This window comes from Mustela putorius, unplaced genomic scaffold (genome assembly GCF_011764305.1).
Source record: "Mustela putorius furo isolate JIRA1106 unplaced genomic scaffold, ASM1176430v1.1 tig00000224_pilon_pilon_pilon, whole genome shotgun sequence".
NCBI lineage: Eukaryota > Metazoa > Chordata > Mammalia > Carnivora > Mustelidae > Mustela > Mustela putorius.
In genome coordinates this window covers 23,429,826-23,456,465 of record NW_025421321.1, presented here as the reverse complement: position 1 = coordinate 23,456,465, position 26,640 = coordinate 23,429,826, and the positions used below count along the sequence as shown (strand labels likewise).

At 38.9% G+C, this 26,640-nt stretch overlaps 4 protein-coding genes and 1 non-coding gene across 8 annotated transcripts in view; 3 read left to right on the top strand and 2 right to left on the bottom strand.

Moving 5' to 3' along the window:
* ERLEC1 (endoplasmic reticulum lectin 1) overlaps window positions 1-2,681 on the bottom strand; it is a 37,488-nt gene extending 34,807 nt beyond the window's left edge. For all 3 annotated transcript variants that reach the window (XM_045077833.1, XM_004775692.3, XM_045077834.1), the window contains exon 1: window positions 2,345-2,681. In XM_045077833.1, the coding sequence (XP_044933768.1) occupies window positions 2,345-2,554 (210 nt within the window). In that variant the 5' untranslated portion in view covers window positions 2,555-2,681. The remainder of the gene's footprint in view (window positions 1-2,344) is intronic.
* A 70-nt stretch (window positions 2,682-2,751) lies between these two features.
* The window catches only part of ASB3 (ankyrin repeat and SOCS box containing 3), a 108,190-nt gene continuing 84,301 nt past the window's right edge, over window positions 2,752-26,640 (top strand). Inside the window, exon 1 of the mRNA XM_004775686.3 lies at window positions 2,752-2,881. The gene's annotated coding sequence lies outside the window, so the exon portion shown is untranslated. The remainder of the gene's footprint in view (window positions 2,882-26,640) is intronic.
* On the top strand, window positions 12,628-15,035 carry LOC106004031 (60S ribosomal protein L10-like). Its single transcript, XM_013047397.2, has one exon. It carries the CDS (start codon window positions 13,249-13,251, stop codon window positions 13,702-13,704), a length of 456 nt encoding a protein of 151 aa, XP_012902851.1. The 5' UTR covers window positions 12,628-13,248; the 3' UTR covers window positions 13,705-15,035.
* On the top strand, window positions 13,215-13,348 carry LOC123391432. The gene has a single exon (XR_006606112.1). It is a non-coding gene; the product is annotated as a small nucleolar RNA SNORA70 (small nucleolar RNA).
* On the bottom strand, window positions 17,063-26,576 carry CHAC2 (ChaC glutathione specific gamma-glutamylcyclotransferase 2). Of its 2 annotated transcripts, XM_004775690.3 has the most exons (3): window positions 26,305-26,576; window positions 19,806-19,841; window positions 17,063-18,093 (listed from the first exon to the last, which is right to left on the bottom strand). In XM_004775690.3, exons 1-3 carry the CDS (start codon window positions 26,437-26,439, stop codon window positions 17,710-17,712), a joined length of 555 nt encoding a protein of 184 aa, XP_004775747.1. In that variant the 5' UTR covers window positions 26,440-26,576; the 3' UTR covers window positions 17,063-17,709. The 2 variants fall into 2 exon arrangements, with proteins under 2 accessions (XP_004775747.1, XP_012902850.1); XM_013047396.2 differs by lacking the exon at window positions 19,806-19,841.

Genomic DNA, 26,640 nt, shown 5'->3' with positions numbered 1-26,640 from the left:
AGCTGAAGGTGGACACTTAAATGATGAGCCACCTTGGCATCTCTCAAAATAACTTTAAAAAAAAATATGAAAAAAAAAACACTTCAGAGGTGTCCATCTTAGCTTACATTACACTGCCAAAGAGAATTAAAAAAATTAAAATTCAAAATAACATTGACAGACATATGGAAGGTTGGTACCGGATACATGTAAGACAGATCTTCCATAACCTCTTTTAAGCCAGCAAACAACAGTGCCAGAAAGAAAACAGAGTAACATTTGGTAGTAACCTCTAAAAAGGCCAGTTTTAGTTATCCATTTAAAAGTCAGGAAGTTTTCAGGGCTGCCTATCAGCATGTAATTTTTAAATTAAAAAAACAAAAACAAAAACAAAAACAGGGCTCCTGTGTGGCTCAGTCAGTTAAGTGTCTGACTTCAGCTCAGGTCAAGATCTTGGGGTCCTGGGATTGAGTCCCAGGTTGGGCTCCCTGCTCAGTCTGGAGTCTACTTGTCCCTCTTCCTCTCTATCTGCCTCCCCTTGCTTGTGCTCTCTGCCTCTCTCGCAAATTGATACAATCTTTTTTTTTTTTTTAAGATTTTATTTATTTATTTGACAGACAGAGATCACAAGTAGGCAGAGAGAGAGAGAGGAGGAGGAAGCAGGCTCCCTGCTGAGCAGAGAGCCCGTTGTGGGGCTCGATCCCAGGACCCTGGGATCAAGACCTGAGCGGAAGGCAGAGGCTTAACCCACTGAGCCACCCAGGCGCCCCCAAATTGATAAAATCTTTAAAAAAAAAACCAACCTGACAGGAACAAGAGTAAATTTAATGACCACATTCTGTAACACTTCCCATGTTTATTCTTTGTGGTCTTTTGAAAGGACAATAGAAGTTGGATTAAATTATTCTCACTTCAAGACTGCTAAAGTTATATCTCACTTACAACAAGCTTTTATATAAGTATTTTATTTTTTAAAAGATTTTATTTGTTTATTTGAGAGACAGAGAGAGAGAGAGCACAGCAGTGGGGAGGGGCAGAGTGAGAGGGAAAAGCAAGACTGCCCACTAAGCAGGGAACCCGACTTGGGATTTCATACCAGGACGATGGGATCATGACCCCAGCTGAAGGAAGACATTTAACCGACTGAGCCACCTAGGCACCCTCTAAGTATTTTAATACAATAATATTTCATGGCATTAATACAAAAATAAACCTGGCTCCTCAGGTAGATATTTATTTAGATAATGTTGAGAACCAATGAACTACCAGAGCAGGAGAACTGAAAAGAAGAGGGATGGAGAAACAGAAGAGTGTGAAATATTTGCAAAAAGCGACCATTTGTAAATGGAAAGCTGTTGGGGTAACCATAACATCCATTGTCCTGGTAAATCTTGCTTTGACATCATGCTATCCCTTACTCTTGTTTCAACAAATTAGTAATAGAACAGTATGGTAATAGAACAAAACGGTCATCCCAAGTGGAATGACTGCAGGTAACTGGAACAAGAATTTTAAAAAAGCTTTTGTATGTTCCAAGACTTCAATTTGAAATAAATAAATTAATTACTACACGGTAAGCATCTTAAGAGCACAGTTTTTTTTTTTTTTTTTAAATTGGCCTACAGTGGTAGAAAGACTTTAAAGCAGAGTAATCCCTAAAGACAGAAGGATCGCACATTTTCCTTACTGTGAGGTTATAAAAATGTTCATCTCTAGGAAAACTGATCACGGAATTTCAAATTCTGGGGTGTTAAATAACAGTCGTAATACACCAGCGCTGTACTGCTTATTCTGAGTAGAATGTAGATGTTAATACATCTCAAAGGCCAAACAGCCCTCTCGGAAACAACCCTGAAGGAGAAAGAGCTGTGAGAATGTACATATGCACGTGTGTGTATACGAGACAGAAATAACCAGTCCGAGAGGGAACTCTTATCTGCAGTACCACCGGTTTTGCAGGTAGGGTGGAACTACTGAAGGAGAGAAGGCGGCTGGTGGAGGAAGAACTGCAGCTGACTTTCTAAAGAGAAGATAAATACCTGTGTCTGACGTGATTCTAAGAAAGCTTCTTCCACGGGGTGGGAGTGTTGGTAAGCACTGTCTAATGAGCCATATTGAAAAGGGGCAGAGCAGGTGACCGCTGGATCCTCAGTGCTTAGCATGGAGGGCAAAACCACATAATGTGCTCGCTAAACACTTGCTGTATGAATGAATGAATGCGAGGTAAATGAACCTTTGGATTAGGGAAGGAGGCATTCGCCTGCAGAGGTGGTTCTGGAGGAGAAAAGCGCAGGTACCGAGGGAAGGGCCAAACCCTAGTGCTAGGAGGGACAGAGATGGCTACAGGATTCGCGAGGGCACTGACCAGAGAGAACTCGGTGCCGGGCCAGTTGACTCGGAAAGGGATGTCGTCGCTGAGCTGGGGGAGCGCTCGGCCGCCACCGGACGCCTCTAGGAGGCCGCAGAGGACCAATAACACCGGCCCGCCTGCGACCAGACTACGCGCGCCGCCTCCTCCTTCCTCCATCCTCCGCTGCCGATTTCTCCAGCCGCCGCCACAACCTCCTCTTCCCATAGAGGAGAGGAGGGGGAGGAGGAGGAGGAGGCGGCGGGACTTCTAAGCACCCAGGCAGCCCGGGGCCCAACCGCCGCCACGTCTCCTTCCGGAGAGCCGGGCAACCCCACCTCCGCCCCCTTGGGCCTCCCGCCACCGTTTCCGGGGCAGGCGGCATATCAACATCCGGGTCCACCAAGCCGCCCGCCTACGGAAGCCGGGACGCCGGTCGGCGGTCTCGGGGTCGGGGGAGGGGAGAAATCGAACATTGCGACCTGCTAGCTGCTGACTCCGAAAACCTGGCCTGAGTCCAGGCTTTTCCGCGGAGACGTGAGGCACCGAGAGTGGGTGAGTCCGGGAGGCGGCGGCTGCTCCCGCCTGCCCCCCTCGCGGCTCTCCAGCGGGTAGGCGGTGTCTTGGCTCGCCCTGGAGCTGGAAGAAGAGCGTGAACTCGGCGGGTGTAGTCATTAGATGCCAGAATTGGAGGTGGCGAGGAGAAGTGGCGGTGTTCCTGACTTAGTCACCCTCCAGCTGTTTTTCTTTTTCTTTTTCTCCGCACGTAGCATCTGTACACTTCATTTTTCCCGCTTGAAGCTTCTCTCCGCCTCTTCTCCTATGGGTTGTGGTCATCTCAGTTCCTTGCAGCCACTGACAAACCCAGGGCCGTTTGCTCAGTCTCTGCAGCGCTAGCTTAGGGGATACCGGATCTGAGGAATCCTGTCGTACCCCAGTGTAAGAATCCTGTGATTCTCTGAGGTTGTTGTGGACAGAGACTCCTCGTGGAGAAGGCAGCTAGACCTCACAGCCCCTGCGTTTTCACCAGTGCGGCTTCTCCTTCATCCCACAGTTGACATTCAACTTATGAAATGAAGTTGACATTTATGGAATGGAGATGACATTTCAACTTATGAAGCTGTTAAGTTTCCGTATGTGAGGTTCGGGGCCAGGCGAATGTGAAGTTATGAATTCACCTGAGGTTAAGACATGCCTGATTGCGTTCAAAATAAGACAAAAAGTTTTAAATTCCCCTCTCTTTTAAAAATGCCATTGTTTTCATTTCCAGTATAATGGGTTATACAGTGGTAGCCATGGAGCACCTAAAATTTTCTTTCTGGATGTGGGTAAAGCTGGACTCTCCCCTCACTCCTTGAATTTGAACCAAATCAAAAAGCAGGAGGGGCAGGCTTATTTTTCATCTTAAAAGTTTTCTCTCCCCCATATTATTTATTTATTTATTTATTTATATTCAGCGTAACAGTATTCATTGTTTTTGCACCACACCCAGTGCTCCATGCAATCCGTGTCCTCTCTAATACCCACCACCTGGTTCCTCCAACCTCCCACCCCCTGCCCCTTCAAAACCCTCAGATTGTTTTTCAGAGTCCATAGTCTCTCATGGTTCACCTCCCCTTCCAATTTCCCCCAACTCCCTTCTCCTCTCCATCTCCCCTTGTCCTCCATGCTATTTGTTATGCTCCACAAATAAGTGAAACCATATGATAATTGACTCTCTCTGCTTGACTTATTTCACTCAGCATAATCTCTTCCAGTCCTGTCTATGTTGCTACAAAAGTTGGGTATTCATCCTTTCTGATGGAGGCATAATACTCCATAGAGTATATGGAAAAAGTTTCCTTTTTTTTTTTTAAAAATATAAGGAATCCACAGTTTCAAAGAAAATTACTTTGGTCCAGCTTTGAGGTGTTGTTTATTAATTTGTTTAGTACTTATTAGTGCTTTGTTTGTGCCAGACCAGTAGGTTTGGTAAAATGGTAAATAAATGTGTCTCCGCCTTTTGTCCCTCTTGGTCTAGAAGGCAAATTACACAAATAATTGCAACCTATTGTGGTAATAAAATAGTAGTTAACATTCACTTAGCATTTATTGTGTACTAGACATTAATCTAAATACTCTATATATGAAGCAGGTACTATATATTATAGAGTAGAGGGATGTAAAAGTGGAGATAGAAAAAAGGAAGTGAGGAACTCAAGGGTTGGACTCGAAAGGCTTTCCAAGAGAGGTGGCTTTAGACCTGGGGTTTTAAGGATTTGTAGGAAGGAGTTCAAGCAGATGGAGAAGTGCATTTCAAGCATAATTTTTTTTTAAGATTTTATTTATTTATGACAGAGAGGTAGCAAGGGAGGGAACATAAGCACAGCGGAGCTGGAGAGGGAGGAGCAGGCTTCCCACCAAGCAGGGAGCCAGATCCGGGGCTTGATCCCAGATGCTGGGACCGTGATCTGAGCCAAAGGCAGATGCCCAGCAACTGAACCACCCAGGCGACCCTCAAGCATAACTCTTCTTGATGACCCATTAGGACTTTTTGGTGTAGTCAGAGGACAGGATAAAATGGAGTCATCAGGCACCTGGGTGGCTCAGTGGGTTAAAGCCTCTGCTTTCGGCTCAGGTCATGATCCCAGAGTCTTGGGATAGAGCCCCACATCGGGCTCTCTGCTCAGCAGGGAGCCTGCTTCCCCCTCTCTCTGCCTGCCTCTCTGCCTACTTGTGATCTCTCTCTGTCAAATAAATAAATAAAATCTTTAAAAAAAATGGAGTCATCAGCAGGAGATTGGTACTACAGAGGGACAGAGGCAGTCAGTTCAGGGAAGGTTGCATATAGAGCATATTCTGTGCAGAAGTGTTTGAGCTTTATCCAATAAGTCCCAATTGTTGCAGACTTTTTGCATCGGAATTATCTGATGTGACCCCTGTTTCTCAAGTATACAAAGATTAATTCCAAACGGATTAAAGATTTAAGTGAATCACACACAGTAAAGAGTAAAAATTACAAGAAAATTTAGGGGTATAATTAATCTTTGCAACTGAAATAGAAAATACTTGTGTCATCAAAGAAAAATACATATTTGAGTAAATAAAAATGAAAAGTACTTTCAAGGCGCTAGTTTAGTATCTGGGGGTTATAATAATGGAATCTGGTTCAATAGAGCTTATGTTCAAATAAGAGCTTCAATAAAAAATAAATAACATACTTTCTGGTACTGGCAAATACTGCTTAGAAACTTGGGTTATACGAAAGAGAAGACCTTTGAGATGTGCTGCTTAGGCAGATGATCAGAGTAAGCCTCTGTGATGAAGTAACACTTGAATGGTAACTTGAAATGATGAAGAAGGTGGCACACCAAATTTTCCAGGCGGAGGTCCTGAGGCAAAGATGAGTGTGGTATGTTGGACTGACAGAAAGAAGGCCTGTGTGGCTAGAGTGTAAGAGATGATGTTTGAGAGGCAGGAAGAGGACACAGACCTGTAAGCAGGAGAGTGTTAGGGCCTGATGCACATTCATGAGGATCATTAAGACTGTTGTGTGGAAAATTGATTATAGGGGATGTTATGGGCTGAATTGTGTTCCCCTAAAGGATATGGTGAAGTTCTAACCCCTGGAACCTTGTGAGTGTGAATTTATTTGGACATAGGGCCTTTGCAGATGTGATCAAGTTAGGATGAGGTCATATTGAATTAGGGTGGGTCCTTATCAGCCATCCCACGATGGTCTGTGTGAACAGTCATTTCCCCATTATGTATGTTTCTTTGGTCTAAGCTTGAATATGCCAGGATGGCTTGGCAGAAGCTAGGGGTCTTCTCTCCTTTTAAAGTCAGAAAGTGTTCATTCATGAAACAAGTATCTGCTGAGCACTTATTACACGCCAGCAGGGTTTTCAGAATACACAGTGCTTCGCTCTCCTGGTACCTCTCTTAGAGAGACCTCAAGTTTGTGTGGCTGCTTGATTGCTGTTAGTTGTCTGTGGTTGATGCAAAACCGTCTGTAACCAGGTGGATAACTTGTTTGCCTATAGATGGTCACTGGGTCCTGGGTGTCTGAATGTCTTTCCTGGAGCTGGTCCATTGTTAAATGATACCAGCCTCTCATTCAGTCAGGAAGCGTTTTCTTCCCTCTCTGAGAAAACACTCCTGCACAGATTCTCATGGTGACACCATGATTTTAAGATCCAGCTTCTCCTTATGGGCAGCTCTTTGGATTTACAGAGCTGGGAAAGGCCTATTTTAAGTGAATGAAAAAAACATGAGCCTAAGACTTATTGAGATCAAAAGTAATTTGGTTTGATGGGGTGCCTGGGTGGCTCAGTTAATTGGGCGTCTGCCTTGTCTCAGGTCATGATCCTGGGGTCCTGGGATTGAATCGCATATCAGGCTCCCTGCTCTGCAGAAACTCTGCTTCTCCCTGTTCCTCTGCCTACCACTCCCCTTGCTTGTGCTCTCTGAATCTCTGTCAAATAAATAAATAAAAATCTTAAAAAAAAAGGTAATTTGGTTTGAGTACAAGAAGGGAGTTTGGGAATGACATAAGGAGTTTAAAATGTGAAGGGGTGACATTTCACTGTAGTGGGAAAGGATTTTTTTTTTTTTTTAAAGATTTCATTTATTTATTTGACAGAGATCACAAGCAGGAAGAGAGGCAGGTAGAGAGAGAGGGGGGAAGCAGGCTCCCTGCTGAGCAGAGAGCCCAACTTGGGGCCTGATCCCAGGCCCCTGCTTTCGGCTCAGGTCATGATCCCAGAGTCTTGGGATAGAGCCCCACATCAGAGGCCTAACCCACTGAGCCTAAGGCAGAGGCCTAACCCACTGAGCCACCCAGGTGCCCCTAGGATGTTTTAATTAATAAATGATGTGAATATAATTTGCTGTCCATTTATAAGAAAACCAACGAGATGCCCTCTTCATAAAATACACAAAAACTAAATTGTAAATGAGTTAAATATATGTATCTATGTGAAGAGATGAGGAGAATATTTGTGTAACTGGAATAGAGATGACATTTCTTAGTAAGATAAGAAATCCAGATACTATAAAAGGGAAAGCTGGACCTGCTTTAATAAATGTTTTAAAATTAGTAGTTTCTGTTAAAATTAAAAACGTGTAAAACTCTGACCTAGTGATTTCACTTTTTGGACTTGCCCTGATACATAAGAATGTGGGTACAAAGATACTCATTGTGTCATAATCTGTAGCAGCAAAAAAACCCCTCTGGATAATCTGATTTTTCAGCAGTTAGGCTATGGCTGAATAAAGAATTAGGTACAAACTCTGTGCAACTAGGTTGGTTAGGAGCAGAGACTTAGGAGTTAGGCCAGTTAGGTTCTGATCCCAGTCCTACCACCTAACCACATGTCTGACATTGGGAACCTTACTTAACCTCTTTAGAGCTCAGTTCTTTTTCTTTTTCTTTTTTCTTTCTTTCTTTCTTTTTTTTTTTTTTTAAAGATTTTATTTATTTATTTATTTGACAGAGAGAGAGAGAGAGAGAGATCACAAGTAGTCAGAGAGGCAGGCAGAGAGGGGTAAGGGGAGAGAAGCAGGCTCCCCACCGAGCAGGGAATCTGATGGGGGGCTTGATCATGACCCTAGCTGAAGGCAGAGGTCTAACCCACTGAGCCACCCAGGTGCCCCAGTTCTTATTTTTCAAATGGAGAAAATAACAAGTGGTAATATGTAAGAACTAATGATGATTCAATTTCTTTATTCTATTCATGTACTAGATGTTGTGTCCAGGCACTATTTTAAGCACTTAAAAGATAAAAACTTATTTAATTGATTTAGGCTCATAGTCTAAAAGGTAGGTTTTATTGTTTTCCCCATTTTACATGAGGAAACTGAGACACAAGTTAATACAATATTGTAGTATAATTCACACAAACATAAAGTTAATATATTTATGCCACACTATAAAATATGCCTGAATAAAACTGTAAAAAAATTTTTTTAGTTGAAATTTTTATGAATCACAAATGAGAACTAAACAGTTGGGCTTTAAGTTAAAAGTTACCTCAAATCTCTTTATTATTTCTCATTTATTTTTATATATTTATTTATTTTTAAAGATTTTATTTACTTATTTGACAGAGACACAGTGAGAGAGGGAGCACAAGCAGGGGGAGTGGGAGAGGGAAAAGCAGGCTCCTGGAGAAGCAGGGAGCCTGATGTGGGGCCTGATTTCAGGACTCTGGGATCATGACCTGAGCCTAAAGCAGACACTTAAAGACTGAGCCACCCAGGTTCCCCTTGTTTCTCATTTATACACAGAAAGGGCAAAACCACTAAAAACAAAGCTATTTGCTCAACTGAACAGCTGGTGTGCAGTCTGAGGTTGTATAGCACTAATTACCCCAGAGGCTGCCTAAGAATATAATTGTCCTTTTCTCTTTATTTCCAGTACTGATTTTTTTCCCCTCCAGTTCCTCCTTTGAATATAATTTACTCTACAGTAATAAAAAAGAAGACATAAGAGAACTGAGATGCACATTTTGGGAAAAATAAAGGAAAGTAAAAGCTTTTGGCCTTCACACAAACACAGGTGACAGAATGCCAGCAAATATACAGGTGCACATGTGAATATTGTATGTGTCTCTTAGGCACAGGGGGAAAAAGGAGAGTGGACGTTTGATTTCAAACCAAGCTAGCATGATTCTTTTTTTTAAACCCATGCTTAGTATCTTTAAGTTTTTGCAAAGAATTTTCTACAAGAATGAATTTTTAAAACCCAAGTATACCACAACACCAGTGTAAAACAAAACATATGCTGGAAAGAATTTTCCAAACCTAAGAAAATAATCAAATCCAAATGTGGCACTGTACAAGACCACTGGCCTGGATGTTGAAAAAAGTCAGTGACTAAGAAAAGGAGACTGCTTTATAACCTAAGTTTTATACTACTTTGGGTCTTGGAAAAATAACAATGATTTCAATTTTTACAATTTATTTACCTTTTTCCCTTTCAGGGTCCAAAGTTCATGCCTTGCATTTGATTGTTGTCTTAAAGTCTCCTTTAAATTGTAACAATCCCCATTTGCCATTTATTTTAAGGCTCACTATTATTTTTTAGTACTACTAAGAAAGTAACTGCTGCCAGTTAAAGTTATATGACATGCCAGCGAGTATGAGATGCCTCTCAATTTCAGAAGTCATGACATTAATATATTAATGAAGTATGGCAGATTGCCAGAGGCCATCACCACGATAAGCAATGGAACTGGATATCAGACTATAAGCAGTCTGGCTCCTGAACCCATTCTTTTGGACAGTACTCAATGTTGTCATTTTTTTTTTTTTAAAGATTTTTATTTATTTATTTGACAGAGAGAGATCACAAGTAGACAGAGAGGCAGGCAGAGAGAGAGAGGAAGGGAAGCAGGCTCCCTGCTGAGCAGAGAGCCCGACGCGGGACTCGATCCCAGGACCTCGAGATCATGACCCGAGCCGAAGGCAGCGGCTTAACCCACTGAGCCACCCAGGCGCCCAATGTTGTCATTTTTTAATTCCAGTGTAGTTAACATATGGTTATATTTGTTTCAGGTGTACTGCAGTTGAACCTCCCTCCTTTTTAAGATTTATTTATTTTAAAGAGAGAGTGTGTGTATGTGTGTTCATATGAGTGGGAGGATAGGTAGATGGAGTGAGAGAGAATCTCAAGCAGACTTCGTGCTGCATGCAAAGCCTGAAGCAGGGCTGACTCCCAAGACCTGGCGATCATGACCTGGGTGGAAACCAAGAGTCGGTAGTTTAACTGACTCAGCCACCTAGGCACCCCTGCAGGTGCTCTTTTTTAATGGATGCAGTGCCTTCATGAATTTCTTTTAGGATAGCATTTACAAATTTTAAACATTTATCTTCTGTTCGCAGAAACAGCTGTATTTCCTTCAGGTCAGCTGTTTATTTTCACACTTTTTTCTTGTGCTTTTGCTTTCCTTAAAAAAAAAAAAATAGTGATTGTTGAGCATGGTGTCAATTATTGGGCCTCACTTTGGGGTCCATGGATGAAATGCAGGAAGAGAACTGCTCTTTCATCTCCCTCTAGCCTATGTCCACATAAGGAAGGTTTTGTTAGGGATTATGAAGATCCTCTAACGCTCTCAGGGTAGATTGTTAAATTAAGAGAAACAAATGTAGTTTTAGCTAGAAACCAACACTGTTGCTTATAGACTTTCTGTGTGTAAAGGAATGGGGTATGAGGTTTGGGTTGGCTGTTCATATACATCTTTTAATCATCCTAATTTTATTTATTTATCTATTATTTTAAATCATCCTGCTTTTAATCCTACAAACCTCTCTAGCTTTCTCTTGTTTCCAGGTTTGGTACTTTTCCAGGCTCTGTTGGCAGGAGTGTCTTCTCCATGGGTGTAGCCTTCTTGTAGGTGTGTGCATGTTTGTTTTAGACTGCAGTTTTTTTTTCTGCACTGGCTTAAACCCCAAAGTAGTCCCATCTGTTTTCTCTCTTCTAGAATGAATGAATGCATTTTAGTGGAATTTTGGTAGGAAGTAGAGGAAAACGATTGCCCTTAGTTTGTCTTATACAGAGTAGGTAATTCATAAATATTTGTTGAATAAATTAGTTAATGCTGTTGAGAAAATTGGGCAAAGCATATTTTGTTTAAATTTTTTAAAATTATGACTGTAGGGTATGGGTAATTTAATGAATCCTTTTTCTTTTTTCATCCTTTTAATTTATCCTATTTCAGGAAAGAATCTCATTGAGGTTAAAACTTACAAGCAGAGGGACAAAATGAGGAAACTCCTTTTTCTCACAATTCTTTTTTAAATTAAGAGCCTTAATTCCATTTGTTTCTTTTTAGTGTTTAGCACAATGTTTGGTATATTTTAAGTATTCAATAAATGATAGTTATTATTTTTATGTTTAACTTAAACTCTTTTTTTAAAAAAAATTTTATTTATTTATTTGACAGAGAGAGAAAGATCACAACTAGGCAGAGAGGCAGGCAGGGGGCGGGGGAAAGCAGGCTCCCCGCTGAGCAGAGAGCCGATATGGGGCTCAATCCCAGGACCCTGGGATCATGACCTGAGCTGAAGGCAGAGACTTTAACCCACTAAGCCACCCCGGCGCCCCTAAACTCTTTGTCTCTCATTTTCATCATCTAAGAAAATGGGAATTAATATATCTATCAACAGAATAGATTTTGGCATATATACTGTTTGTTACATAAGGTTAATTATTATTCTTTGATCTGTGAACAGCTACTTATTTTTTTCCATGAGGCTTTTTCTGATCTTATTAGTTTGAATTAATAATTTGTAGTTCTGTATTATGTTTGTATTTTTTGTCACATTGATTTGCTTGGTTATATGTCTTTCCACTAAATGTGGTTCTTGATAGCTGGGTACTCTTTTTTCTTGGTAGTCTTAGTGCATAGTTACTGCTTGACACAAATCACAAGTCCCTCATTTTTGCTGGGTCTTAATGGATGAGGAGGATGGGGTGACAGGAACATGGGGTGGGGTACTTTAGTGGGAAGTGAAATGTGTGATAAGTATGCTGACACCATATTATAAATAGTTGAATACCAAGTTAAAGAAATTGAAATTTGTTTTGTATGCTGTGGGAGGCATTTTTGATTATTGAGCAGCTTAGTTCCATATTTTAGAAACATAATTCTCATTGCAGAGTAGAAAATGTATTGGAAAGAAGAAAAGAGATTGGTGGTAAGAAAAAGATGTAAAAAACTCTGGCTTTTGCGGCGCTTCAGTGGCTCAGTGGGTTAAGTGGCTGTCCTGGGATCGAGCCCTGTCAGGCTCTCTGCTAAGCAGAGAAGCAGAGAGCCTGCTTCTCCCTCTCCCTCTGCCTTATGCTCTGCCTACTTGTGCTCTTTATCTCTCTGTTGAATAAATAATAAAAATATTTAAAAAATAAAAACAAAACTCTGGCTCTTGCTATATTTCAAGTTTCCCATTTTAGCTGAGAAATCTTCCAGCTCATACTTGAAGGAAAGGTTTTATCATCATGTAGTATTTCAAGCCACATCACAGATAGGCTCCAGCTTTTCCCTGCTAACTGTTCTTCGACTTATTAAGAAATGTTATGTTAAATTTTAAGTAAAATAAAAGCTAAAATTTTGTATATTGGGAAAATATCATTCATTTTCAGAGCACCTGGGTGACTCAGTGGGTTAAAGCCTCTGCCTTCAGCTCTGGTTATAATCCCAGGGTCCTGGGATCAAGCCCCGGCATCAGGCTCTCTGCTTAGCAGGGACCCTGCTTCCCCGTCTCTCTCTTTGCCTGCCTCTCTGCCTACTTGCGATCTCTCTCTCTGTCAAATAAATAAATAAAATCTTTAAAAAAAAAGAAAATATCATTCATTTTCTCTAGAAGCTTGTTAATTGATGAGTATCTTAAACCTGTTTGTTGTATTTTCTGTTCAAGTAATTGTTCAACCTTTAATGTGTGTTATGTGGGATGAAGTTTTCTTCTTGGGAAAAGAGATGAATTCTGCTTTTAGTATGCTAAGTTTCAGGTGCTTGTGTAGCTCAATAAGGTATATGAGATACCTTACATATAAGACATAGAGTCATAAAGAATTTGAGAAAGATTGGAAGTTTTCTCAATAAAGATGGTGATTGAAACCTAGGACTTGGTGAGTTTGTATATCTGATTAAAAAAATCTAAGATGTAACTAAATACAACGAAATGTTCTACTCTTTTGGACTTAGTGAAATGAGATTCTTGCTTACTAGTCTGGTGTATCAGAATTGTAAAGGATGAAACAGAGATCTTTGGGTTAAATCAGGAAAGAGTCATTGGTGACTAAAGACTACACTGACTCCTTGAGTACAGCAAGAGCAAAGGTAGATTGGAGGGGCATTAAAAGGAGCTGATAGGGCAATAGAACATTGTAGTTTAAAAATTCTGTGAAGGACTGCAGCCAATTAAGCCGACTGTGCTCTTTGTCTATGGGGGCCCAGTGTGCCATGGCTGCAAACAGTAGCCTCCTCGGTAGTGTATGCAACCTGTTGATTGTATGGGTTGCCCTAAGGGACCTTGGAGACAACCCTTTTTGGTGGATGCTGGGGTCTGACCTCATGGCTATCTCCAATTTAGGCTGCAGACAGGTATGCGGGGTGCCTTTGGAAAGCACAGTAGCCAGGGTCCACATTGGCCAAGTCATCATGTCCATCCATATCAAGCTGCAGAACAAGGAGCATGTGATTGAGGCCCTAAACAGGACCAAGTTCAGGTTCCCTGGCCGCCAGAAGATCCACATCTCCAAGAAGTGGGGCTTTACTAAGTTCAATGAGGATGAATTTGAAGACGTGATGGCTGAAAAGCGGCTTATCCCAGATGGCTGTGGGGTCAAATACATCCCTAACCATGGCCCCTTGGACAAATGGAGGGCTCTGCACTCATGAGAATCTTGGCACTATCGCTTCCCATCATATTCATGTCCACAAATAAATCCAACTTTCTGTCAAAAAAAAAAAAATTCTGTGAAGGATAGTAAAGTAGGAAGAATAAAAGAAATTACAGGGGTAAGTGGTGGTTTTTTCCAGTTACAGAATGTATGTTTATTTGTTGTCAAACTTTTTATAAAGACAAGAAGGCTTAGTATGATTAAATGAAACCACCAAGAGATTAGTGCTGAATATATAATGTTTTAGAAGGGAAAATGAACCTTAAGTAGAATGAAAAAACCCGGAGATTCAATAAGGCTTATTTTCATCATATCATTTTGACATACAGAAACAGAAGAATAATTTTAGTAGTTGTCTCTTGAGAAGTTAAAATTCTTTGAAAAGTAGCCACAGGATTAAAAAAAATCATCCCACTAATCTTTGAGTTTCTAATATATGCTTAGGGTGAATTTATTTTAAGGCTTTAGAAGGCATAAAAACAGATTGTTGAGAGCTGAATAAATACATAGAAAATATAGTCACAGTATCTTTGGTGAGAAAAGATGAGCATAATTGGAATATTTGGTATGTAGATTTTAACAGGATGTGATGAGAGAGAATTTTAAGTGCATCCATCATTTGACTGACTGAAAGAATCAGGGATGATAAATTATAGGAGTATGATGCATCGATAGTTAAAACTGTTCCAAAGTTATAATTTAAAAGCTATGTATCCATGGAAAAGAGAAAACTAATATAATGGAACGAAATGTTGACTATAAAATGTTTAAAAATTTATAATAGACCAAATATGGTTCTTAAATTACAGGCATGATTGTAATCATTATGAATCTCAAAGAGATGCTCAACACATGTACTCTGAATATATAATGTAAACCAATACTAGGTAATAGTTTTTATTATGTCAGGTATTCCATAATGCTTTACATATGTTAAAATTAAACGAGCACCTTCAAGATGTAAAATAATACACATTTCAGGTACTTTATTAGTAGAAAGTGAAAAAAAAATCCTTTTTAAGATGAAATGTATATCCTGTAGACAATGGCTAAATTTTTTAACTCCGTCTTAAAGAAATGAGTCAAGTTCATTCTTAAAGATATTCAGAGTTGACACCACAAACCTTTGTTTACCTAACTGGAAACCTTTTATGTATGGAGGCTGTATCTAGATGGTACTTAATATTTGTGGTAGATCAAAAAGTGACTGTGTTTTCCTGGGAGTGGGAAAGGGAAACGTAATAGTGGCCTGCAGTGAGTGTAAAGACCTACTTAAAAAAAAACCCACTTCACTAGAGATCTATATTAAAAGTTTCTTTTCTTGGGGCGCCTGGGTGGCTCAGTGGGTTAAAGCCTCTGCCGTTGGCTCAGGTCATGATCCAGGGTCCTTGGATTGAGCCCCACATCGGGCTCTCTGCTCAGCAGGGAGCCTGCTTCCTCTCTCTCTCTACCTGCCTCTCTGCCTGCTTGTGATCTCTGTCTGTCAAATAAATAAATAAATAAATCTTAAAAAAAAAAAAGCTTCTTTTCTCAATGCAGGGTTTACACTCATACTTTCTCTGAATTCCTGAAACTTGAAACTTAACTAGTAGTTATATTCTGAGGTATGAGTCTTGAGTTTTGTGTGTGTGATTAGGGAAGAATGAGAAAAGATGCTTTCAAGTGAGATCTAAGGACTGTAGAGAGACAGTTTTGCTGACAGGATCTAGGTTATGATTCCTTCTACCTGGGAGGCTTCAAACCCTAGCTTCTCTCTAATAAAGTACTGTTTAACTTTTCCATTTTAGTCCTGTTTCTCCCCATCCCAGTGAATATCCCTGTTTCTGGGCTTTGAAATATGGCTTCCATATAAATGCTTATGGTACACCATATGTGATATGTCACATTTTTCTAGTCTAATTGTAACTGAAAGCCTAGAAAGACATATAAATGGGGATCCCAGAGTTATCTCTTGCCCTTTATATTTTGTAGCAATTATATATTAAATGATTAAAGAATCACTTTGGGGAATTCCAAACTCCTTTGGACTTAGGTTTGTTTGTAAAATGAAAGGCTGTATTTCTGAATTCACCTACATGATTCTGAGCTATAGAATGTGAATCTTGGATTGGCTCATTATATTTGTGGGAATCAATATACATCTATCAAAATGAACTCTAACATCTTTATGTAACAAGCTACATACTATTTCCTTATGCAAAAGTTAATTTTGTTTACCTCCTGAAAAAAAAGATGGTGGATAGTGAAGATGGTGAAGTTCAGGTGGGTTTTTAAATATATTGTAGAAAGATCTTGTGTTTTAGAGTGAGAAAGACCTGGATTTCTGCTACTTAACATATGTGTGTAGCTGTGCAAGGTACTATGGAAACAAGCTCAGGGAGTTACCCAGAAAATGCTTCCATATGTAAAATACCTAGCATATTGTTATGAGATACTCATTAATGAATGCTAGCTCCTTTTCTTGTTTTATAGGACAAGTGAAATGCCTTCTAGAAAACTAATACTGAAAATGTTGGGAAATTATTTAAAATAGTTAGGTAGGGATGCCTGGGTAGCTCAGTGGGTTGGGCCACTGCCTTCAGCTGGGGTCATGATCCTGGGGTCTTGGGATTGAGTCCTGCATCCGCATCAGGCTCCTTACTTGGCAGGGAGCAATTTGTCTTTCTGACAAATAAATAAAATCTTAAAAAAAATAGTTATGTAGCTGAGTAAATTACCAAGTTAGGTGTTCATAAATAAGAAAAACATGGAAAGGACTACTTTTCCTATTGTGTAGGACAACTTTGTTTAATGTGAAAATTTTGTTTTATTAGTTGTGCTGGGATTTGAAATGTTTTTATTAAGTTTCATAATAAATTTAATGTGATACTGAAATTCTTTTTATGTTAAAAGATTTTAGAGACTGTCTTTTTGAAGAAGAAGGAACTATAATCAGAAATTATCTTGATTAGAATCAAGATCAATTTTACATGAGTTAATAATGCACATGTAACTTTCCTATTTGAGTAGCATCAGCAGCACTCCTAAGTGGATATCTTTGTTTTGCTGACAAGACAGAAGGAAAAAAAAACTGTAGCAAATGATCAGGTAATGCCACTTCTTTAAAAAACTACAATTCTAAAGGTCATTTCAAACACCAGACTTTGAGCATATCTATGTTTCTGTTAATTTATAATACCAGAATTGTCATCTCTCTTTTTTTAAAGTTTCAGTATAAGACTCATACAGTGACTGAATGACATGCTGCACTATTAATGGACACAACTTGTATAATGTAATTTGTGCCTTTTTAGCTGAATGAATTTTTTCCCATGTAGTAAAATGCATTTATTAAAAAAAAGGAGAGGTAGAGTACATTAGAATTCCAAGGAAATTTTTATATTAAAAATGCCAGTCTTTTTGACTTACATTGGAAAGGGTCTTTTTTTAATACCTGAACAAGGAGATTCACAATGAAGGCTGAAATCTTGTTTAATTACCATATATTTCTAATTACACATTATTTCAAGCTTGTGTATTTTAAACCATGGTTATACAATTATTGTATAGGAATATATTGAAGGTATTACCTTATTATATTTACTGGACTTTGGTTTAATTCTCTACAACTTCAAAATAGTATTGTGATAGTAAACAACAGAATTATTTTTTACTGTGATAAAAATAAGCTCTGAACTGAGTCCTTCACTGTATTTTTCTAAAGAACTCACTTCTTATGAGCAAGTGTTCAATATCATGTAGTTAGGAAACCATTATATTATTATTATAACTTGAATTGTTTCTTTAACTATATCCCAGTATTTTAAATATTTATGTGTTTCAGGATATATGAAATTAAACTACACATTTTGATCATATTTTGGCTACAACATTAAAATTAAATAAGACCTTCAAGTAAACAGGTTTCCAAATCATATTGCCTGCCAGTGTACGTGAAGCTATAGCTCTTCTCTGAAGACTAAAAGCTCTGCTTGTTTGGAAAAGTCAGTGATTGATTAGGTCTTTATAAGCAATTGAGGTTCTGTTCTCCTTCTAAACGCTCCTTTACTAATTTTTCCAAGGAGAAAAGATGTTCATCTGCATCTTCTGGCACAAGGTTCCTAATTGAATTTGCAAGTTCAAAAAGATATTCTGTATTTCTTCCACTTGGACCAGCTGCATTAAAAATTTGTTCAGCAATGTCTTCTAGCGGTGCAGGACCAAGATAATTGGGATTGTCACATGTTCCAATATATAGCAACACAGTGAATGGTTTTGTTGTGGGATCTTTTGGATAAAAAATGACTGTTGTGGTCCTGTAGCCTCCTTTCTCTCTGAAGTCAAGGTATGCTTTTACTTCTTCTTCCTTTCCTACTGGCAGTCTATAAGCAACACCCCAAACACAACCCTGTTGAGAAATGAAAATATAATATTTAGTATTTATAGGGCTAACTTAGCTGAAGATACATTGTGCTCTCAGAAAGTGTCTTATATATTCTTAGAAGTCAATGTAGTTTTGCATTACTTAAAGTGCACCTAGAGGTACAAGCTCAACAAAAGAGGAGGCCATTTAGTATTCTGGATGGAGTAATTTACAAAGGATATTTGAAAGTTTCTGCAATGAAAAAATGAACAAATAAAATGAATTTGCTATGGCCTTAAGTAGTTGATTACTTTCTTTCAGAATCCTTTCTGCAAACAAGGGAACACCTATTACATTAAAAAAAAAAAAAAAAAAGTGATGCTGAGCTCTAGCTGAAGCAGGTTGGGGTATCAAAGCCCTCTCAGCCAGCACCCAGCATTATATCCACTTATGGTAGGCTTCAGAGTGGCTACAACACTCCATGAAGCAGTTTGGAAACTACTGCCCTATACAATTAGTGAAATGTTTATGGATTTAAAACCTGAGAACTCTATTTTTAATGACCAAGTGAAGACCTGGTATTTTTTATTTCAGTTCCACTAGTTAAAAGACATAATTTTTAAAACTTAAACAATGATAAATAACCTAGCATACAAGGAAATTATTCCGAATGAAGATTTTTAAAATGCTAATTTCCTTCATTGTTTAGTTTGTCCACACAGTATTGGTAAAAATAATGTATTTTGGCTGCAAAGATTTTGTTTGTGTGTGTTAATACAATATCTGTGCTATAAGCAGGATTTACAGTTCATAGTATAGATTTTCTAGTTTATTCACAATCTTTAACTATTAACTTTAAAAACCAAACTTTAGGTTGCCAAGTATCTTCTTGAGTTAATTTAACATTCTATAGAAACGAAGTGCTGTATGTTAATTTTCATTAAGAGTAACAGTTACCAGTTCGAAGCATTTTTTTTTTTAATTAAGTAGGCTCTATTCCCAATATGGGGCTCGAACTCAGGACCTTGAGATCAAGAGTCAAATGCTGTACCAATGGGCCTAGCCAGGCACCCTGAAGCCATTTTTATATATACTTTTCTTAATGCAAATTATGAAAGCATTTCATTTCACTATTTCACTTATTCATCAGCCGTTGATAGCTGCTTATTTTTTGTACATCAAAGTTCTTTCCAAAGTTAAATTCTTAACTTCAAAATATAAAAGTATGTATCTAGACATCTATGAAATGATTGAAAATATTTAAGAAACAGAGAACTACCAGCTAATTATGTTTTCTAGTGCTCTAGATCTCTTTAAAAACCCATTTGCTATTAGTAAAATAAGGCCATAAAGAAAGTGGTAATTCCTGACTGGGATTTTTGCTGAGAATAGTAGACTCCTAGCAAATGTGACGAGTTTTAAGGGTTCCATTTGAATTTTAGTAGCAGTCTGGCTGTCTGAGGGCTGGCTCCATCAATTCTTAATCAATAAACTGAACAAGAAAATTTAAAAAAAAAAGAAAAGAAAATGAGACTATATGCCATTTGGTTTTATTTTGTTGTCTACTTGAAGTCTGCATTCCAACTTTTCCCAACAGTTGAAAAGAAACACAACAAATACAGAGAGGAATTCTAGACCTAGTGTTCAAACTGTCTGTGATGGTTGTTAATAAAATTTCACTGATTATTTTAAACTGAGAAACATCTCAACATTTTATATGATTAAAGACTATACAAAAAAGAATAATTATACCATACCCCAGGATCTTCAACAAGAGTCACAACTCTTCCAGGCTGTTTTAAAAAAAGTAAAAAAAAAAAAAAAAAAAAAAAATTTTTTTTTTCTGAATCAATTTTTCAACTAACCAAGCATTAGCAATTTATTGTTGACATGGAATATTTTAATTTCATTTGTTCATACTAAACACTTTCTTAGCACTTATTTTTTATGATAAATGTTCAAGTGGCTTAACTAAGAAAATAATATACCTTATGTTTTCTAAAGGATTCCCTTCAATTTGTGTATATTATGTTCATTTGAAATTGATATATTAGGGATGCCTGGGTGGCTCACTGGGTTAAACCTCTGCCTTTGGCTCAGGTCATGGTCCCAGGGATCGAGCCCCACATTGGGCTCTCTACTCAGCGAGGAGCCTGCTTCTACCCCCCCCACCTCTCTGTCTACTTGTGATCTGTCAAATAAATAAATAAAATCTTTAAAAAAAATAAAAAAATAAAATTGATATATTAAAATACACACCTGTGACTAAGTCTCATTTAAAATAAAGGTAAGGGAAGAACCTATTATAAATAAAAATTCTGGTCAGATTCCTTTTTTTTTTTTAAAGATTTTATTTATTTATTTGACAGACAGAGATCACAAGTAGGCAGAGAGGCAGGCAGAGAGAGAGGAGAAAGCATGCTCCCTGCAGAGCAGAGAGCCCAATGTGGGGCTCAATCCCAGGACCCTGGGATCATGGGCTGAAGGCAGAGGCTTTAACCCACTGAGCCACCCAGGCACCCCTACTGGTCAGATTCTTATAGTTTTGTTTTTTTTTTAAGATTTTATTTATTTGACAGGGAGAGACACACAGAGAGAGAGGGAACACAAGCAGGGGGACTGGGAGAGGGAGAAGCAGGCCTCTGGCTGAGCAGGGAGCCCTATGCAGGGCTCCTTATGCAGGGCTCCATCCCAGGGCCCTGGGATCATGAACTCAGCTAAAGACAGACACTTAACAACGGAGCCACCCAGGCACCCAGAATCCTATAGTTTTATTAGGGAACAAATATGCTCTTCCAGAGTGCTTTCCTCTAATAGGGAAGTAGTTCTCAAACTTCACTGTAGATCAAAATTACCTGGAGGTTGGTTAACATATTGCTTAGTCTACAGTCCCAGAATTGCTAATCCTGTTGGTCTGGAGCTCTCTGAGAATTTGCTTTTTTTTTTGAAATACACTTCCTACCTAGTGCCAAAGGCTATGTATCTGTTGACATGTTAGCGTTATTAGTTGAGAATGCTCTGTTGACATGTTAGCGTTATTAGTTGAGAATGCTGAATTGTAAGCATTTTAACATTTGTTTGCCCACTGTTCTGGTACACACTCTCTATAATCATTCAGATATTTGTGTCATCTTCATTACTGTTTCCTTAGTCTTTGTCTATTTGTATAGATAATTTGTAATCATGGAAAAAATAGGATTTTGGATTATATTTCTTATTTAATTACATTTTCTTTTTAGTCTTCTCATACATTTTAATAATTGCATAATACTGTATTATCAGTGAGCTATAATTTAAATATTTTTGTGTTATTGGGCATTTAGATTTGACTTGTTTTCTGTTTAAGAAAATGCTACAATGAGGACACATATATTGATGTAGGTATTACCATATTACTTTCGATTTCAAAGTGAATTAGCAGCTATTTGCTGAATCCCTAGCTATGTTGTAGAGAAAACAAAACCTTGATTCTTGCTTTCAAGAGCTTATACTGTAATTCTGGAACATGAACTTAACACGTGAAATAGAGAACACTTAAGGGCTAAGATGTATAGTATGAATGCAGTAAGAATTCTGAGTCTTGGGTGGTCAGAAAGTAAGACAAAATTCTGGTGAAAGGGCATAATTAGTAAGTGTGGTCTCAAGTGTGGACCTAAAGGCAAGACTGACTATACAGGTTAAGTGTCTGACTTTAGCAGATGACCCCAACACATAGAGAAGATGATCCCAAGATAACTGGAGAAACAGGATAGTCAGATTTGAAAAGCCAAGGAATAGAGGTGCAGTTAGGGGACAATGGAAAATAAGAAGCCAATGACATCTGGGAGAAATAGGAATTTAGGAGCTACTGTAGCACTTGAGGAGTGGATGACTTGGTATGATAAAAGAAATGTTTGGGAAAGATCTGAGTGGTAAAGTGTATAGTATGCAAGTTAGAGTGGGATGGAAGTAGACTCTTGAGTAAGAAATGTTAGAGGTCCAGGTGATAAATTCTGTATTCCCGTTTTCCTTGTCTCCCTTATATCCAGCCCAGTCATCAATTCTTAGTAGCTCTATCTTTTGATTCTTCTGTATCTGGTTCCTCTGCATTCTTCAGTGGCTTCTTTAGGGACCTCACTGCCTGCCTGTATTTTGTTTACCTCTAGTTTGTTCTCTTCTTCACCCTGGAATAACTTTCTGGTGCAGAAATTGGGCCACTCACTCCTGTGCTTTGAATTTTTCAGGGTTATAATATTCTACAGGATAAAATAAAAATTCCTCAGCATAACTTAACTACACACCTCATTTCTTACCACTTTCCCTCTCAAGCTGTACTGACTTATTTGTAACTTTTACAAACATTCATATCTTTGTATATACCAGTACTCAGTGTGGAATGCTCTTCCTTTTATATCTCTGGAATATCCTCCTGCCATTCCATCCATAAAGGCTTGGCTGACTCCCCAGGAAACTCTGTAGCAGAAATCTCCTAAAGTGATTTGTTCTTTTATACCTCACTTCCTTGTGGCACTTGTCAGGTATTGTTTTTTGCATAGGTGTCTCCTACTTGTATATGTACGCACTCAGTAGTAACTGTTGAAAGAGGGAGGGGTGGTAGAAAAGTCCTGGACTTTAGGTGGTGGCATATTTGAAACAGAAAACAAGGAATCATTTTAAGGGGAAATAAATGGACTCCCTGTGATTGCTTATATATGATACAGACATAGACTTTTGGCACTACTGATAAATTTACTTGGAAATATTTTCTTTTTTTTTTTTTGAAATATTTTCTTTTTTAAAGATTGATTTATTGGGGCACATGGGTGGCTCAGTGGGTAAGCCTCTGCCTTTGGCTGAGGTCATTATCTCAAGCTCCTGGGATTGAGCCCCACATCCAGCTCTCTGCTCAGCAGGGAGCCTGCTTCCCCATCTCCCTGCCTGCCTCTCTGCCTACTTGTGATCTCTCTCTCTGTCAAATAAATAAATTATTCACAAAAAAAGAGATTGATTTATTTTAGAGAGAGCATGCGAGTGGGGGGAGGGGCAGAGGGGGAGGGAGAGCATCTCAAGCAGACTCCCCACCCAGCAGGGAGCTGGCTGCGCTGATCTCACCACCCTGAAGAATGACCTGAGCTGAAATCAAGAGTTGGATACTCAACCGACTGCGTCACTCAGGCACCCCTTGGAAATATTTTCTAAAACTTAAAACTTTTTGTACCTAAAATAAATATGTTATTGAGAAACAGTGTCCATTTGTAAATCACATGAACGCTTTTTGGGGGGATTGAAACTAAAGAAGGGGTTTTTGAAGCTGAATAGGATTAGAAGTTATCATGAAATATGGGGCATTATGGGTGCTTTGAATAATGAGTTATTTTTCTGATCTAGACCTAGAACAGAGATTTAGTAAATGTTAATGATTATCTTTTGTGTTAAAATGCTTCCTCTTTTTGAAATCGAAATATATTCTCTCTGTTGTGAAAAAATGTTCACATTTAAATAAATCCTTAATTTGGTGAGATGCTATGAGTTTTGTTATATATAAATGAGATGCTTAATAAAACTTAGGAAGAAATTGAAGTTTAATATGCTAAAAAGAAAGTATGATTGAATAAACCAAGTAGGTTTGGTATTTTTCCCACAAATGTCACATTGCAGTGTGTGGAAATGAGCCTAACATTTGTTTAATAATATCACATTTCATGTGTACTGATGACTTACTAAGAGCATATGTTGCTGTAAGAAACAGTCCTATAAAACATCCATGTCATTCTTCTAATTTTCTGGGTATCTCTGTAGCCTTTTGTATTCTTGTTTAACAGTTAAGATTTATATAAAGCTGGTGATCCACTGTAATAAAAAATGTTAAGTAAAATAATAATGTTCTTTTCAGCTTTATTTTTTTTAACAGAACAGTATACTTAGAAAATGTCCATAACTTAGACTTTCCTTTAATTTGCTATGTTGGATCCTTTAAATAAAAGTAGATGTAATAGGGGTCCCTGGGTGGCTCAGTGGGTTAAAGCCTCTGTCTTCGGCTCAGGTCATGATCCCAGGGTCCTGGGATCGAGTCCCACATCGGGCTCTCTGCTCAGCAGGGAGCCTGCTTCCTCCTCTCTGTCTCTGCCTGCCTCTCTGCCTATTTGTGATCTCTGTCTGTCAAAAAAAAAAAAAGTAGATGTATAACTATTAGCCATTGCAGTCCATTGCAGTCTCCCTGTCCCCTAACTTACCTGCCCTATATTTTAGTAAATATACGTTAAAAAAAAAAATACTGGCTTTTATACCTCCTTTATTCTTTTAAAGAATCATGAGCTGTTGCATTGACTTGACAACTTCTTATTGTTCTATTCCTCCATGTGCTGTATAACAAATGCATCATACAATTGGATTGAAACTAGAGTAGTAGGGCACCTGGGTGGCTCAGCATCTGCCTTCTGCTCAGGTCCTGATCCCAGGGTCTTGGAATCAAGCCCCACATGGAGTCTGCTTCTCCCTTTCCCTCTGACCCCTGTTCATGCTCTCACTCACTCTATCTCTCAAATAAATAAATAAATAAAAATCTAAAAAAAAAAAACCCCTACAATAGTAAAATATGCTATTAAGACCATATTTCTGGGGCTCTAGTGTGGCTCAGTCGATTAAGCATAGGATTCTTGATTTTGGCTCAGGTCGTCATCTTAGGGTGGTGAGATCAAGCCCCTCATCGGGCTCTGTGCTGGACATGTAGCCTCTGGACATATAGCCTGCATGCACAAGGTTCTCTCTCTCCCTTTACCCACCCCCCCACATTTGTGCACAGATGGCTCATTCTCTGTCTCAAAACAAAACAAAACAGCATATTTGTAAACATTTAAAATTTGGAGGCTGGGTTAAGGCTTTTCTCTTCAGAATAGAAGTTTTAAGTGTTCATATCTGACAACTCAAAAGGCATTTTACTTTACTTAAACTTTTATTAACAAGTTTCACTTTACTTAACTCTTTAAAGTCTTAAATATTGTTCTATAACATTCTCTTTTTTTAAGAACGATTTTATTTTTTAAGTAATCTCTACACCCAATGTGGGGCTCAAGTTTACAATTACGAAATCTAGACGTGCATGCTCTCCCCGTTTTATAACATTCTTGAAGAAATTTTTGTCATTAAGTTTCTGTTGTCTTACCAATATGCATTTGCCTTAAGTTAGTCCACTGTTTTCAAGTTATCTGCCTACCTTAAAGCCAGATTGTGTTTTGGGGCCAATATTAATTTCTTTTTAAAAAACAGTAATCAAAAAAAAATAAATAAAAAACAGTAATCAAGCTTATATAACTCTCAGAGTACTTTAGAGAACATATAAACAGTAAACAATTTTGTACCCTCCCAAAAGTTAGGAGATTAACTAAAACACGTATTTATGGTATCCAAATTGTTACCCAAAACTTAGTTTTCCTTGTGGATTGGTTGTTTTGCAGCCAATTCAAGTCTGATTTGCAGAAGCAGCTCACTGCTACTCCTTCGTAGACATATTTTGGGATGAATGTCTTTGTATGACCAAAAAATGGATCAAAGAACTTATATTTTACATTCATAATTCAAAAGAGAAACATGGAGAAACATTAAAATAATTTTGGATATAGTAATGGGTACTGTGTTACTCAAATTACAAACCAGGAACTCATTTAACTTTGCTGGTACCCGACAACCAAACTAAGTGATCCAGGTTAGCTCCTTAGTAACCGCAGATATTTTTGGAAACTAGTTCTGTGCCCTTAGGTGTCATAAAATAAAACCTTTGGAAAGATACAAAGAACCCTCAGAAATAACACGCTTGTTTAAACTAAAACCAATGAAAGTCTGCCAGAATGCAGAAATGCCAACAAATTTAACTTTAAAAAGTTGAATGTGCGAGTTGATTTTGGTATTTCAACTCCGTGGTGCCACGAAGATTGATCTTCCCGCCTGTTTTTTTTTTTTTTTGGCATAAGTTGCCAAGAGATGGGGTCCCCTCCCAGCACGTCAGCCTTGTGCGAGCTTGTGTGCTTGTGCCCACGTTTCCTGCTTCCTCAAGAAACTATCCACCCGCATCTCAAGTGATTTCGGAAGGAATGCCCTTGGTTTGGGAGAGAGGTAGGGGGCAAGTGGTCGAGGAAGACGGGACCGATATAACAGCTTTATTCCTAACCCACTTGCTCAGCCCTCAGAAGCGTTGGGGTGTAGCTCCAGCAAAGCTGGGCCAGGAGTTGGGGAGCGGCGCTGCGAGGGCAGTAAGGGTGGGGGTACTGGTTGGCGCCTCACCTTGCCGGGGACCCCGCGATGGTCGGTGCTTCCCTGCCAGAAGCGCCTGTTGTAGCCCGTGATGTATCCGACCATCTTGTCCTGATAAGGGAAGTCCACCTTCCAGATCAGGGACCCATAACCAAAAACCCACATCCTTCCCTTGCTCCTCTGCTGCGGTAGCGGTCGACCCTCAGCTGTGGTCTCTACGGTGCAGGCACCAGCCGGGACTGCAGCTTCACCGACGCAAGTAACCGGCTGGGCGGCCGCAGGCGCAGTAGCTGCACTGTCTGCTGGTGGGGGGGGGGCCGCAAAGCACACTGGGACACGTAGTTCGAGGATCGTCTTCCGACTCGG